Raw genomic sequence first — 16,637 nt, 5'->3', positions numbered from 1 at the left:
TCTGTTGAAACTATTGTATTTTCACTCCTAAGTTGTGTAGATGTGTTTTGGATTGTGTGTTGAATGAAACGACCCTCTGCTCTTTCTCCTCTGAATCCGTTTCCAGCCTCCGAGGGTCACGACTCTCGCTCCGCTACCGGTGAAGGGCCCGGGCGCCACGGCGACCATCACCAAGTCCGTCCTGCAGCTGGACGACCCCGACAACCCGGCCGACGTTCTGATCATGGTGCTGGAACCCCCCCGTCACGGCCAGCTGTCCCGTCTCCACGGCGACCGGGCGCTCAGCCGGTTCAAGCTGGAGGAGCTGGCGCGGGAACAGATCCAGTACGTCCACGACGGCTCCGAGTGGGAGGAGGACTGGGGGGTGCTGCAGGTCAGCGACGGCCACAGCTACAGGAACGTTCTCCTGCAGGTGACCATCAACCAGAAGGTAGGAGGAGCTCAGGAGGAGGAGGGGAGATCCATGATTGATCAAATTATTTACTGATCCTGCATCTTATCCAGACAAATACTGACAAACTTCTGCTTTTTTCATGCAGACTCTAAAACATACAGAAGACTGTAAATAAAGATGGACGACATGTAGGCTTCCCAAAGTGAAGCCAAAACATCTAGATCGCCCCCTGGTGGCTGCAATTTAGGTCATAAGCTTGTTAAAGTGAAGTTGAGTACTAAAGTACGTGTTAAATACAAGTTTATCAAAGATGGTTTCTGTTATGTTAGGTAGTTCTTGTCACTGATCATCCATCTTTATTTACAGTCTATGTTTTAGACCTGTTTAAGTCTAGTGTCTGTTTCTTTTTTACTTTCTTAAACAAGAAACCAGGGTTTATAAAACAGGACCTATCACACATCAGGGACTTCATTGGAAAAGTCAAGACAAACAAGCAAAGGCTTTGTGCTGCAAACAGCAAAAGATGTTTCAGGAGAAATGTACTTTTGATTTTAAAGACGTGTTTTAAAGGATCTCTGGTGTTTAATCTGCTCCTCAGTTCAATCGTCTCTGCATCAATCCTCCTTTAATACTGGATTTGAGTCTGGATGTTACAGAGCTGAGCTGAATCCTGGTGTTGACCCTCAAAGCTCCAGTGACTCTTCACCGACTAAAGTTTCCAGAAAAGTGAAAGTGCAGTGATTTAGAAAGAATCAAGATGTGGCAGGACAAGGAAAGGCAGAGACGCAGGTACTGCTTACTGTTGTTTATTCAGTATCAGGAAGAACAGGCACATGTTCCCCATACGGGAAGTATATATAGCTACAGACTTTACATTTCCCATCGACCCACTGGGTGAGAGGACACACCCATGAGTGCACGCCACAAAGATAAAATCTACTGCTCACACATCCACATATTTCTACAGCTCTTTGTGTTTTTGTGTATTTCACAGTTTCACAGAGTTAACATTTCAATATTAGCTCTGCTGATGTTCAATTTAATCCAAAGAAAAATGCATTTATGACATCTGCCCAATTTTGGGTTGACTTTCTCTTTATGAAAACGTCCTGAGCCATCCTCTGAATTACTATTTATCTATATATATATAGATAAATAGATATGTAGATATGATTTGTTTAAAAAGATTAGATTCAAGGTAACTGCAGCTGCAAAGGGAGCTGTTACAAGTTGTTATTTATCTGAACAAGTGGAAAATATTGGATGTTACAAACATTTCATGTGTTATAGTTTCTGCCAATTTGAGTTTGGATATTTATTCCCTGATGTGCTGTTAAAACCTTCGTGACATCCACTGGGTTTGGATCCTTTAATTGCCTGAAGTCAAGCCTTCGAGAGAGAGAGAGAGAGAGAGAGAGAGAGAGAGAGAGAGAGAGAGAGAGAGAGAGAGAGAGAGCGAGAGAGAGCGAGAGAGCGAGAGAGAGAGCGAGAGAGAGAGAGAGAGAGAGAGAGAGAGAGAGAGAGAGAGAGAGAGAGAGAGGCACTTATCGTTCCTGCAGAAAGTTTTATGACAAGGACACAATTATCTGGCAGCAAGTGCATTCCAGCCTGACCGGAGGGGGGGGGGGCGGTGTTCGGCATGAGAGAAATTTGGCGGCTTAGTGAGTTACTGTGCTACGACATGTGCACACACACACACACACACACACACACACACACAAACACACACACACACGCATCTCAAGCACACTCAGGAGGTAAATGGGAGACAAGGCACGACCCTTGTTCCAGTTTTGAAGATGTCTAGACGCAGAGAAGCATGTTTGAGTGTGTGTGTGTGTGTGTGTGTGTGTGTGTGTGTGTGTGTGTGTGTTGTTTGTGTGTGTTGTTTGTGCAGACCTGTTTTTGACCTTGACAGCAGCGACATGTTAGTAAAGTTAGAACAACTAAAGGTTAAGAGAAGGTTTCAGGTTTGAGAGAGAATGTGGGTCAGAGAAGTGAAGGATCAGGAATGAACGACTGGAGTCTTGTCAGCGAGGGTTTAGAAATAGTATAGAAATATAAGTATAGAAATACTTGCGTTTGTGTGTGTGTGTGTGTGTGTGTCCTGCAGGCATCAGTCTTCACCGCTCTGTCTCAAGTTTAATGAGCAAATTACACTCAACTATAAATATCAAGTCAAGTGAATTTATTACACACACACACACACACACACACACACACACACACACACACACACACACACACACACACACACACACACACACACACTGGTATCTGTAATGTAAAGTGTCCCGATGCAGCGCTCTGCCATTAGTTACACAGAGCCGGATGGACAGAATGATGGAAAGCAAAGAGAAGGAGTGAGATTCATCTCAGGAGCATCTCTTCTCTTCTCGAACTGAACAACAAACGTGATGGAGGGATGTGAGAGGGAAAGAAAGGAGGAGAATATCAGATGTGCAGTCGGTAAGAAATGTTGAAAAAAATGAAAATGGGAAGATCAAACACATAATTAATTCATTTAGTACTCATATTGTTAAGATAATATATTTCCGTTGATTTGACAGTGACTTGTTAACGACACACAGATGCTCCTCATACATTTAAATATATATTGCAGTGAATAATAACGTTAATTAGACATGACGATGTTCCAGATGAGGATGAATTGTCTGCACCTCTTCTGAATTTTAAGTTTCTTTATCCGGCAGCTGCAGACTCACAGTTAAAAAGTCAAAAAGTTTATGAGTTAAACAGTGAATCCACCGCGGTGCCCTTCACTTCCCTCAGACATCTCTGATCTCAGAGCAGCTCTGGTGGAGAACTCAAACCCGCTGTGTGCCGTTTACCGCCGTTAACCTGCTGCTCTCCTGGATGTTTGAGTTCAGATGGAAGTGCTGAGCTCCCGCTGCCGGTGTGCCGGGGTCTAATGTGGTGAAGCCTCAACGCTGCAGGTCTCCAGCCGAGCGTTCTGCAAACTGTGAGCCGAGCAGGGCGAGGACAGAGTGAGGAAGAGGGAAAGTGAAGAGATGACTCTTGACTTTAACACAAACCAAGGTCAAGGATTTCTTAGTTTTGAGAGTTTGTCAGAGTTTCTTCCTCCGAATTCTCCGTCCAGGGACAATAGCTAGAAGCCGGAACCTTTGGCTTCCAATTACCGACCCAAGGAGAAACCGTCTGTGTTCTGCAGAGGAAACAGGAGAGAATAATATATCTTCCTCTGCTGAATTCTCCTCTTCATCGTCGCCGGATTATGATTATTCATCTTAGCTTTTTCTTAATAATCCCCAACATCCACGACGACACGTTAGCCTGCTCTGAGTTGTTGTTTTAAAGCCGTCACGTTCGTTAGACGCAGGATTTACTGAGATTAAAATTAAAATATAAAAGGATTCTTAGTTTTGAGAGTTTGTCAGAGTTTCTTCCTCCGAACGCTCCGTCCAGGGTCAATAGTTAGAAGCCGGAACCTTTGGCTTTCAATTACCGACTCCAGGAGGAAACTCTGAAAGACCGATTGTGTTCTGCAGAGGAAACAGGAGTGAATAATATATCTTCCTCTGCTGATTTCTCATCTTCATCACTACTCTATTCATCTTAGCTCTTTCTTAATAATCTCCCGTGTCCATGACGACACGTTAGCCTGCTCTGATTTGTTGTTTTAAAGCCGTCACGTTCGTTAGACGCATGATTTACTGAGATTAAATAGAAAATATGCTGCAGGTAAATTTTCAGTCTCCTCTCTGTAACTTTGACGAGTCCATCAGCTCATCCTGCTCCCTCCAGCTCGGGCAGGGGGGGTATGTAGATGTGAGAGACTAAATTCTCAATGCCACCCTTTGCCGTCACTTTCCCTGTCCCCGGCTCGCCGATGGTTTATGGATCACACAGACTCCATCTTGGACAAAGTCATTTATCTCTGTTTTCGTGGACGGACGCCAAACTCTGTCTCCGTCCGGCTTCAGCTCTGTTTACAGTCGGAGTCCTGCTGACTCCGAGCTCTGGGAACCTCCACTATCACACAGCTTTCATGTGTTTGCTCTCAGAATCACTGCGGCTCAGAATAATGACGATTTCTGGAGCATCGGCGATAGAAACTTCACTTGTCCCGACCGTAGACTGTGATTAAAGATGGACGCCTCCTCCATGTTAGCAGGCAGGACATGGACTCAACTAAAAAGTCAAAATACACATCAAATCATTTCTTCTCATAGATGGTTTCTTTCATTTAATTCTTCCATATTCCTGATTGTTTTGGTTTAAATTTGTTATTTCCGCCCCACAATCTACTAATCAGGGACCCAAAATTCATATCTAGGATATTTGAGCTTCATTTCTTGATAGTGGAGTTAGAGGAGATGTGTCGTCCATCTTTATTTACAGTCTGTTGTGCCACCTCCCTACATTTAACTATATAAACTACAGGTTTACAGATTTGGTTCCACAAAGGGATGGTTGAGTCTTGATTTGCTTTTTGTCGAGTTGCATTTCAAATATAAAAGTAAGAACTTCTAATTATCCTCTTTTTACTGCTCAACCTGATATATAAAAAATAAAAATCCCAAGAGTAAGATACAGTAGTTTGATTCTGATTTCTGACTCCGGTGTTGAGTTTGTTTTATTCGCCCTCTCATTTTTTTCTCCACAAACTTTCCTCTACTTCTCTAACTGTTAAAAAACAAACTCTCTCCCGTTTTATCTAAAATTACATCAAGAAAATTCCGTTTCTTCTTTTCCCAAAGGTCACAAGCAGAGATATTCTCTGCAGTTTCATTTTCTGTGCACCTGTTTGAAGGAGATTAGCCTGTTTGTCTAATGTGGGAACACAAATCTCTTTAGAGCTGCCTTTATATCCAAGTAACACAATAAACTACAATTATTAAATGTGTATTTGCAGCTGTAGGTTAATGAGTGAGGGAAGTTAGAAGTCGGCAGAAATCAGGAAACTTCACGAACTTGTGAATCTGAAAAGATCCGTCTGCCCGTCTTTTATTGAAGTGTCCTTCAGAAACCTTGTTCGTCTCCATCAAAAGTTTGAAAACATATTGACACTCGTCCTCTAAACTTTAGAACATTTAGACTCAAGGATGGAAAAGGATAATAGCCTCAGCAAGAACATTGTCCAGCGCTGACACAGCAGTGGCTACACAGGACTTCAGTAAATGGTCAAGTGTGTTTTGGTGTGTGTGTGTGTGTGTGTGTGTGTGTGTGTGTGTGTGTGTGTGTGTGTGTGTGTGTGTGTGTGTGTGTGTGTGTGTGTGTGTGTGTTTGTGTGTGTGTGTGTGTGTTCCTCTTAAAACGTTTCTAAATAATTGACCTGACGTTAATGTTTTAGGAAAGTTTAAGTACCGTCATCTAATTGGAGAAAACAAGGCTAAAACAAACAGCTTTACTAATATTGAATGATTAATTTATGCTGTAAACACGAGGTTGAAGCTTTTAACAAGTTTTATTTGGGGGAAAACTGGTGTAATTATAAAAGTTGTTTGTTTTCTTTGAGGTTATGTTTTCATCTGCAGTAGTTTGTTTGATATTTATCAGCAATACACAAAAACTACTGGGCAGATTACAGTAAAACTGGCTGGAAGAATGGATATTAGGATTTTATTGCATATATATTTATCATACACTTGATTATGAAAGCATTCAATATGGAATTATTATCTGAAAATGTTAATTATTTTTGGCTTTTCATGCAGATCAACAGTGCTCATGAAGCAGGGATGTGTCAAATACAATCATCTTTATTATAATCTATATTTCTGATACTTGTAGTCTCAGTATAGGAGTCAGCATAAACAGATTATCTATTCTATTCTATCCATTCTCCCCCTGGATGTGGAATGTGCAGCTTCTGCTCACAGAATAAATAGCAGCTTTGTGTTGTTGATGCTGGAGGAGAAGTGCGTCTCACTTGTTGTTGAGACCCGGTGAGTAACCTGTCTCCCAGTTCCACAGCCGGCGTCTGTGGGCTGGTTCTCTGCAGCTTGTCCTGCCCCCCCGCCCTCTCTCCGTGCTGGAGCGAGGGCGAGCGGGGGGGCGAGCTGGTCTCATGTGGATCAATACAACGAAAACAAGTCTGACTCCAAAGTGGAGCTCAGGAGCGGAGAAACTCGAGATTGCTGGTGTTTGCGATGTGTGACGTCTGATTGGTCGAGCCTTGGTTTGCACCGGGGCTCCTGGGACTCTCTCACCTGAGGGGGGGGGGGAACAGATGTGGATTAAAAACAAGCTGCTCTGACGTCAGGCTGCACCACAGACACACACTCCTGTCAGTGAAGGTTCACGGTGGGATTCCTCAGTTAGAGGATTCTAGTCCTTCTTTGATCCGACAGAACCAAACATCTTGTCAATCTTAGAATTCCTCAAAAAGAAACTCACTGACAGATGTTTGTTGTAAGAGTGACACAACTGGGAGTTGTTGGTCTCTGTGTTAATCAACACACAACACAGACTCATCAGATTCCTGCAGGTTTTACATCTCACTGCAGTTCTCACAGGTTTTTTCTTCCTGACAGATCTCATACACTATTTGAGAGAAGTATTTTTAAGTATTTGTGTGTTTGTGTGTCTGTGTTTGTGTGTGTGTGTGTGTTTTCAGGCTGCTGACTCACCGCTGGTTCAGTCTGTGCCGATGACCTGGGTGAAAGAAGGAGGGATGGTGCGACTGGATAGAAAATACCTGCAGGCACATTTCAAGGAAGTCGGCTCTGATGAAATCGTCTACACCATCCTGGCCTCAGACGGACGACCTCAACACGGTGCGAGCTGCTTAAAGACACACACACACCTGGAATAATATATATATATATACTTTATTATATTCCACAATGGAGCAGATGAAGATCAAAGGAGACAGAGGAGACGTGTGTTATGTAGGTTTTTGTATTTACGTCCTGGTTTTTTTAACGATGACACAAGAACTACTGGACAGATGTAATCGAGGCTTGACATTTTACAATCCAACCTTCAAATAGCTAGAAATAAAAAACACAAATTCAACAAAATACATAGAATTTGAATTTAGAAAATAAACATAAACAACCAATCAGAGCACAAACATTTAAATATTGTGTCTAAAGGAATCATCACAGCAGTTTTTAGTCTCAGGCTGTAACACAAACTTTGTGACACCCCGTCAGGATCGTTCATTTTATCTTGAATAAAAATATGCATTTATGATATATTATAATATCTTGTTGGCCGTCTCTGTACAACACGGTGCGAGCTGCTTAAAGACACACACACCTGGAATAATATATATATATATTATATATATATACTTTATTATATTCCACAATTAAGCAGATGAAGATAAAAGGAGACAGAGGAGACATGTGTTATGTAGGTTTTTGTATTTCAGAGAAATACTGGACAGATGTAATCAAGGATTGATATTTTACAATTCAACCTTCAAATGGCTAGAAATAAAAACACAAATACAACAAAATACATAGATTTTGAATTGAAAAAATAAACATAAACAACCAATCAGAGCACAAACATTTAAATAATCTGTCTAAAGGAATCATCACAGCAGGTTTTAGTCTCAGCCTTTAACACAAACTTTGTGTTAAAGCCTTCATTTTATCTTTAATATAAATATGCATTTATGATACAATATAATATCTTGTTTGCCGTCTCTGTGCAGGTGAGGTGGTGCTGGTGTCCATGCCAGCGGACGGCCCCCCCGAGGGCTGGCGTCCCTCGCTGGCCGACGACCAGGGCTTCACCTCCACCTCCTCCTTCACCCAGCAGGACGTGAACGACGGCACGGTGTGGTATCACCACTTCGGCCGCGGCAGCGACAGCGACTCCTTCCAGTTCCAGGTCAGTGATGATTCTTCTTCTCTCCTTCTGCTGATGACTCACGAGGTCACATGACGAAGACCTGAGAGATCACATGTGCCTTCACACTGGAAACACACACGACAAGGTTGATTCTCACGTATGAGTGTGTGGTTCTACATCTGTACGAATGAATGATTCAAAACAAACTGATAAAAGAAAAGTCCAGATGAGAAGTCGTCCCGGAGCCTGAGAGGAGAAGAGGAGGAGGAGGAGGAGGAGGAGGAGGAGGAGGAGGAGAGGAGGAAAAGAGGAGGAGAAGAAGATGCTGTTGTCGCTCTTGTTGTTTTTTCTCTTGTGTCCTGGTTTTCTCTGTGGATCGTTCTTTGAAGTTAACACTCCTCCTCATCCTCCTCCTCCTCCTCCTTCTTCTTCCCTTCCAACATCCCTTCATCTGTCTTTATTTATTTATTTTATTTCTTGTCTCTCTCTCTTCCTCCTCCATCTGCTGTTTCTTCTGTTGTCTTTCTCATAACCGTGAAATCCTATGGGTTTACACACAGGGTGTAAAACTGCAGTTTATAATATGAGTCTGTACGTTTTACAGTAAATTCAGCTGCAGAAAGCACATGTGATTTATCATTAATATCAGTATATTATTGCTCTTTAATTTAATTCAAATTCGGTCCGTCCATCTATCTATCTATCTATCTATCTATCTATCTATCTATCTATCTATCTATCTATCTATCTATCTATCTATCTATCTATCTATCTATCTATCTATCTATCTATCTATCTATCTATCTATCTATCTATCTATCTATCTATCTATCTATCTATCTATCTATCTATCTATCTATCTATCTATCTATCTATCTATCTATCTATCTATCTATCTATCTATCTATCTATCTATCTATCTATCTATCCATCCATCCATATATCTATCTATCCGTCCATCCATCCATCTATCAATCCATCCATCCATCCATCTATCCATCTATCCATCTATCCATCCATCCATCCATCCATCCATCCATCCATCCATCCATCCATCCATACATCTATCTATCTATCTATCTATCTATCTATCTATCTATCTATCTATCTATCTATCTATCTATCTATCTATCTATCTATCTATCTATCTATCTATCTATCTATCTATCTATCTATCTATCTATCTATCTATCTATCTATCTATCTATCTATCTATCTATCTATCTATCTATCTATCTATCTATCTATCTATCTATCTATCTATCTATCTATCTATCTATCTATCTATCTATCTATCTATCTATCTATCTATCTATCTATCTATCTATCTATCTATCTATCCATCTATCCATGTATCCATCTATCATCTATCATCTATCATCTATCCATCCATCTATCCATCTATCTATCCATCTATCCATCCATCCATCTATCTGTCTACCCATCTATCTATCTCTCTATTTATCTATCTATCCATCCATATCTCCGAATGGCTCATTTCTCACGGGGTCTGTTCTGAATATTTCCAGAAAACATCTGGAGCACGTACTTGATCATTTTCAGTTCAGGTCTGATTTATTTCTCTTCTCCTGTGGATGTTTCTTCCTCTTCAGCTCAGACCTGAGCAGTCGACCTCCTGCTGTGACTCCTCTGCTCTCGAACCCGAACAGTAACTTATCTTCATCAGGATTAAAGACACAGAATTACGTACAAATTGCCTCCAAGTCCGAGACAATTCCACTGAAACCGATGGAGCATCGATCACACGGCAGTTAGAGAGTTTTCAGTCTGAGCTTCACCTCATCTCCATTAGGAAGCTCGATCTCGACACTGAGCTTTTTCTTCTTCTTCTGGCTCAGTTAATCCACTTTATATCATTTAGTCTCAAATAAGAGTTTCGTGGATTTTAAAAAGTCGTTCAGAAGTAATCGATAGTCCAGCTGCTTTCATCAGAGCAGTGGCTGGTCACAGATTAGCTTTTAAACACCGTCAGCTGAGCACTGAGATCATTACTCTGAATTTTGACTCAAACGGACGCCTCTGACATTAATATTCCTGCAGCCTGGACATTGATTTATGGAAAGAAGCAGATTCAGCCCGGGTGGTTCATCCCTGACGACAGATTCACGTTGATACGGACTGAGGCTCGAGAACCTGGAGATGTTGTTCAGATTAAATCTTCAGACTTCAGGATGTGTGTCCACGCACAGTGGACGGCTCCGACCTGAGCAGCCGACTTCCAGCTGTGACTCCGATGCTCTCAAACCTGTACAGTAACTTATCTTCATCAGGATTAAAGACTCCAAGTCCGAGACAAACCCACTGAAGCCGATGGAGCATTGATCACACGGCAGTTAGAGTGTTTTCAGTCTGCGCTTCACCTCGTCTCCATTAGGAAGCTGTCCTCTCTCTCTCTCTCTCTCTCTGTCTTTCTCTCTCTCTCTCTCTCTCTCTCTCTCTCTCTCTCTCTCTCTCTCTCTCTCTCTCTTTCCGTCCAGCCCACTTCATTAAGGCTCCATCCATCAGGGCAAATATGTTTCAATTACCTGGCGCTGATTTCAAATCTAATCCTCGAGTGTCTCATCAGCTGAAAGGCAGAGGCAAGGAGAAGCTCAAATGGAACCAAGTGAAGCGTTTTGTTTTTTTGTTGCCGTACGTAGGAGGTGTCGATTCGAGCTGATGGAGATATAAACCATAAAGATGATGTTTTGTCATCGTGGTGTGTATGGTTATTGTGTTACTCTTCATGTAGGACCTCTCTAATCCACATTCCAATCCAAGTGATGGTGATTTGATGCGTTTGATGAAAAACTCCTTCAAGACCACAACCAGACATTCGAGCCATAAATCCTGTTCATAAAAAGAAGACATTAATAGATTATTACTTTAAACGTGTGCACAGATGGGGACAGGGGCACCTTCGTCCCCGGTGGAAGAGGTGAAGGGATGTTTTCCTGCACGTTTCCTTCCCTTCCTTCATTTCCTGTCCTCTTTTTACTCTCAGCTCTGTCATTAAAAATATTAAATGGCCCCAAAAAGGACGTAACGAGGGGAAAAAAGCTCTTAAGATTAAAAGTTATAGTTAAACGTGCAACTAGGGGCCAATCAGAGTCTGTTGAATACCGTGTGTCCTCATATATCATTAGTTTACAGTTTGGTCCTCATATGTAGAATAAGAAATGTGGACAATGGTTAAGTTTAGTAAACAATAATCTGTTTACACATCTAAAGGACAGTTATCGCTCATTTGGAGACTTTTTTTGTCTTCTTTATAATAAGTCTCTCTCTGTTGTTTTCAAATAAGCAGCTCACGATCCAATGATTGACGTTATTTTTATTTAAACGTCTTGAGTAGCTCAGGTTCGTATCAGATCTTGAACTTCTCTTCCTCCACGTGTTGGTGATCTGACGAGAACAAGCTGCAGAGGAAGTGGTGACAAACATTGTCCGTGTGAAGACGAGCAGCTCAGCCCGGGGTCGTTGTTTATTCGTATCGGTTTGGGGGGGGGGGGGGGGGGTGAGGTACTGCAGAGCCTGTGAGGAAGAGGAGCTCCAGTGTGATTTAAAAGTGGAATTTAAAAAAAAACGGTTTAATAATGTAGAGGGAGCAGAGGCAAATATTCAAGTGTAGCTTCACTCCATGCTGTTCCTCCTCTGTCGCTGATCAGCAATTCAATTCACATCATCTTAAAGTCTAATTTAATTATATCAAATTCTTTATAGGCCGTCAAAAAAAGTGCAGAGGTCAGAGGTCGTAGCCTGAGCGATGTGCTGGAGAGAGAAAGGGATCGAGAATGAGAGAGGGGAAAAGAGGACAAGTCTTTCTGTGGGTGTGTAGGCGAAGCTCGGTGAAAACACAGAAGTTCATGTATAAATTAGATCCAACTCAGTTTTAACTTCTGTGGAGGCTGGTTCTCCTGCAGTTGAATATATCGTTAATAATCCAAGTAGAAAACATATAGATACACCAGCTGACCACTGTCAAATATCAAATATTACTCCGGGCCTGTTACAGCATCTGTCTTCTTTCTGTCTCCTCTTGTGCGTATCTTTCTATTGTATTTAATTCTGATATTTCAAATTATATTTAATCGTTACTTGAGCTGCTGTGATACCTGAAATGTTATATTATATTATTTGCACATGAATGTTAATGATCGCCTAGCAACAGATCTGAGATGGACGAGAAGCGGTGGAGAAGCGATTATTGCTTTTATCACATCTCAACACTGAGGTCCTTCTTCTTCTTCTGGCTCCTTTCATCCACTTTACATCATTTAGTCTCAAATAAGATCTTCATGGATTTTAGAAAGTCGTTCAGCAGTAATCGATATTCCAGCTGCTTTCATCAGAGCAGTGCCTGGTCACAGATGAGCTTTTAAACACCATCAGCTGAGCAGTGAGATCATTACTCTGAATTTTGACTCAAACGGACGCCTTAGACATTAATATTCCTGCAGCCTGGACAGTGATTTATGGAAAGAAGCAGATTCAGCCCGGGTGGTTCATCCCTGACGACAGATCCACGTTGATACGGACTGAGGCTCGAGAACCTGGAGATGTTGTGCAGATTAAATGTTCAGACTTCAGGATGTTTGTCCACGCACAGTGGACGGATTCGGGATGCATCACTCAGACAACATTTGTCCCAAAGTCCTGATATGAAGCCAAAATATCCCTGATACCAACACCTGGCCAATCAGGAGTCAGTCTCAGCAGTCTATCGTAATTAAAACCTAATCTCTCTACTCTCTACTCTTCTCCTCTCATCTCATTATAATATACCAACCCACTGTCCATCCGTTTACTGGCTTTACCACTACATATTCTTATATGTTTATATATTTATATATGTATATATTTTTCTTGTTTTATATATAGATATATATTTTTTTATTGTACTTTCCACTCCAGCAGCACAAGAACACTTCCCTACTGGATACTGACACAATCACATCATTGCATCCCATTCCTGTATCTGTATATATATTCTCCTTATGTGATTTATGTATGTATGTTAGTGAGGTGTTTAAGTGTTAACTGTATAAGCTACTGGATGTTCTAAATTTCCCTCGGGATTAATAAAGTATTCATCTATCTATCTATCTATCTAATATATCAGAAAAAGAGCACAAAGTTTGGTTCAAGTCCCATCCACCAACATGGAGAAGCGTGTAGAGTAAATGCATAGATTTATTTCTGTGGCAATATTGACATTAACTTCCACATAATGCTTTTCTATTTCCTTAAGATTTAAAACAAGTAGGAGAAGGAATTCACTCAGCTTGTCTAAATCTTGCTCTCTCTCTCTCGTACACACACACACACACTGAAACAATATTTGCGCCAGATGTTAATTCCATGTCTGAACAGAAACCTGTGTGTGTTGAGTGTGTTTTCTGTTTCAGTCCCTAACCTTACAGATCTCACGTTGTGTGTCTGCAGGTTTCCACTGATTCTGCGGCGCTCGTACAAGGCGACGCCCAGACTTTCACCATCGGAGTCCTGCCCCAGATCCCAGGATTCCCTCAGCTCGACCCCGACTGTGACCTGCAGATCACGGTCAGGGATTTAGATATTGTTTTCATTGATTGCATTTACCAATTAATCAGCTTTCAGCTTTTTTCCTGTCGAAAAAATCCATTATTTGTCATTTTTAAAATAAGAAATAAAAATTATTTTCTTTCAAATTAAATCTGTGACCCTGTAGCTCCTGCAGGAGAAACTGCTGCTTGTGTTTGTTTGTTTGTGTCAAATTAGATTAAGTGGCTCTTCTTACGTTAACATGTGTGTATAGGTGTGTTAACATCGGTGTGTTTATTTGTGTGTGTGTGTTAACATCGGTGTGTGTGTGTGTGTCTGCAGGCTCTGGAGGATCGGGTGACGGAGATCCCACCTTCAGCTCTGTCCTTCATTGACTCGGAGACTCCCAGCGAGAAGCTCATCTACAACGTCACTAAACCTCTACCACAAGGACAAGGTCAGACACACACACACACACACACACACACACACAAACACACACACACACACTTTTTTTCAGATCTCTGTTCCTAATGAAAGAAAGAAAAACGATTTACAACAGATCATATTCATCAGCTAATGGGCCGACAGGTTCATGTGGAAATCATTCTGGACGGAGCCGAGGACGGATTCATATGAAACGGAAACATTCCCCATCAATTTCTAAAATCAGATTTGAACCATTGCTGTCCATTTCTTTTACAGTTAAATGTTAATGTAAGTCAAATTTAGAAGTATAGTTTTCAGTCAGTACATTTCTTTTCGAGGAAACTTTAAATTTACAGACCCTGAAAGTTAGTGTTTTTACAATGGAAGCTTCAGATACAGGAAAGTGAGAGAAGTTGATATGATTATTTTTTGCGTCTAATAAAGAACGTAAATCACCAAAAATATTAGAGCCTTTAATCTGAACAATTTAAACATGAAATTATAATTTTTTTCTGTGTTCACCATAAGTCCCAACTTTTCTTTCTGCTTAATGAGCTTTTTAACTTTGCCGAACTTTTAAAATCACAGAAACAACTTAATAACGCACCAGAGGAAAGAAACACTGGAACAAACCATACGTCTCCTTTAGATTTGTCTTCTTTTGGTTTTCACTTACAATCAGATATCGCTCCGAACAATCTTCTTTATGTCTTTCTCTCTGTGCTTCAGTGTCACATTAACCGACTCCGTCCACCGAGTGAAACTGAGATTACCTCCAGAGTCGCTTTGCCTCCGAGCGATATTTCTAAATCCTATTTTCCCGTGGCAGACAGGAGCCGACAGCAGAAATCAAATGAAATCTCTTTCCTGTTTGTTTTCAGGAGCGATCGAGCACCGGGACCGGCCGTACACGCCGGTGATCCACTTCACTCAGGCTGACGTTAACAACGGCAAGATCATTTACAGGCCGCCACAGGCGCCATCGCACCTGCAGGAGCTGTACCAGTACTCCTTCATCGGTGAGACACACACACACACACACACACAGACACACACACCTGATTGATTCGGGCTCTAGGGTTTTAAAACCTGAGCATCTGAGTCGGTGCTAAAAATCCGTCACGATCACGTTGTTGTTAAACTGTCTTTAGATTTATACACTTTTAAAAAATCCAATATAATTAAAGTGAAATATCTGCAGTGTTCAGGTTTATTTCTGGGAAACGTTTAGTCCCGAGCAGCAAAGTATCGATCTGCAGCCGAGCAGCACGCCAGCGCCCGCCACTTCCTGTGTGAGGGGAAGAACTAATCCAGGCGCTGAAGCCAGTAGCTTCCTGGTTCCGACACATGAACCCAGTAGCTTCCTGGTTCCGACACATGAACCCAGTAGCTTCCTGGTTCCGACACATGAACCCAGTAGCTTCCTGGTTCCGACACATGAGCCCAGTAGCTTCCTGGTTCCGACACATGAACCCGGTAGCTTCCTGGTTCCGACACATGAACCCGGTAGCTTCCTGGTTCCGACACATGAAGCCAGTAGCTTCCTGGTTCCGACACATGAAGCCAGTAGCTTCCTGGTTCCGACACATGAAGCCAGTAGCTTCCTGGTTCCGACACATGAAGCCAGTAGCTTCCTGGTTCCGACACATGAACCCGGTAGCTTCCTGGTTCCGACACATGAACCCGGTAGCTTCCTGGTTCCGACACATGAAGCCAGTAGCTTCCTGGTTCCGACACATGAAGCCAGTAGCTTCCTGGTTCCGACACATGAAGCCAGTAGCTTCCTGGTTCCGACACATGAACCCGGTAGCTTCCTGGTTCCGACACATGAACCCGGTAGCTTCCTGGTTCTGACACATGAACCCAGTAGCTTCCTGGTTCTGACACATGAACCCGGTAGCTTCCTGGTTCAGACACATGAACCCGGTAGCTTCCTGGTTCCGACACATGAAGCCAGTAGCTTCCTGGTTCCGACACATGAAGCCAGTAGCTTCCTGGTTCCGACACATGAACCCGGTAGCTTCCTGGTTCCGACACATGAAGCCAGTAGCTTCCTGGTTCTGACACATGAACCCGGTAGCTTCCTGGTTCAGACACATGAACCCAGTAGCTTCCTGGTTCCGACACATGAACCCGGTAGCTTCCTGGTTCCGACACATGAAGCCAGTAGCTTCCTGGTTCCGACACATGAAGCCAGTAGCTTCCTGGTTCCGACACATGAAGCCAGTAGCTTCCTGGTTCCGACACATGAAGCCAGTAGCTTCCTGGTTCCGACACATGAACCCGGTAGCTTCCTGGTTCCGACACATGAACCCAGTAGCTTCCTGGTTCCGACACATGAACCCAGTAGCTTCTTGGTTCCGACACATGAACCCGGTAGCTTCCTGGTTCCGACACATGAACCCAGTAGCTTCCTGGTTCCGACACATGAACCCGGTAGCTTCCTGGTTCCGACACATGAACCCGGTAGCTTCCTGGTTCCGACACATGAAGCCGGTAG

At 42.4% G+C, this 16,637-nt stretch overlaps 1 protein-coding gene across 1 annotated transcript in view; it reads left to right on the top strand.

Annotated features, from left to right (window-relative positions):
• fras1 (Fraser extracellular matrix complex subunit 1) overlaps positions 1-16,637 on the top strand; it is a 173,298-nt gene that overhangs the window by 93,328 nt on the left and 63,333 nt on the right. Inside the window, 6 exon segments of the mRNA XM_061071022.1 lie at positions 107-430; positions 6,996-7,155; positions 8,046-8,224; positions 13,631-13,747; positions 14,051-14,165; positions 15,019-15,156. Coding sequence (XP_060927005.1) covers positions 107-430; positions 6,996-7,155; positions 8,046-8,224; positions 13,631-13,747; positions 14,051-14,165; positions 15,019-15,156 — 1,033 coding nt within the window.

Source organism: Limanda limanda, chromosome 5 (genome assembly GCF_963576545.1).
Source record: "Limanda limanda chromosome 5, fLimLim1.1, whole genome shotgun sequence".
In the NCBI taxonomy this organism is placed as follows: Eukaryota; Metazoa; Chordata; class Actinopteri; order Pleuronectiformes; family Pleuronectidae; genus Limanda; species Limanda limanda.
Note: the sequence above shows the minus strand (reverse complement) of the source record. Positions and strands in the feature narration are given on the sequence as shown.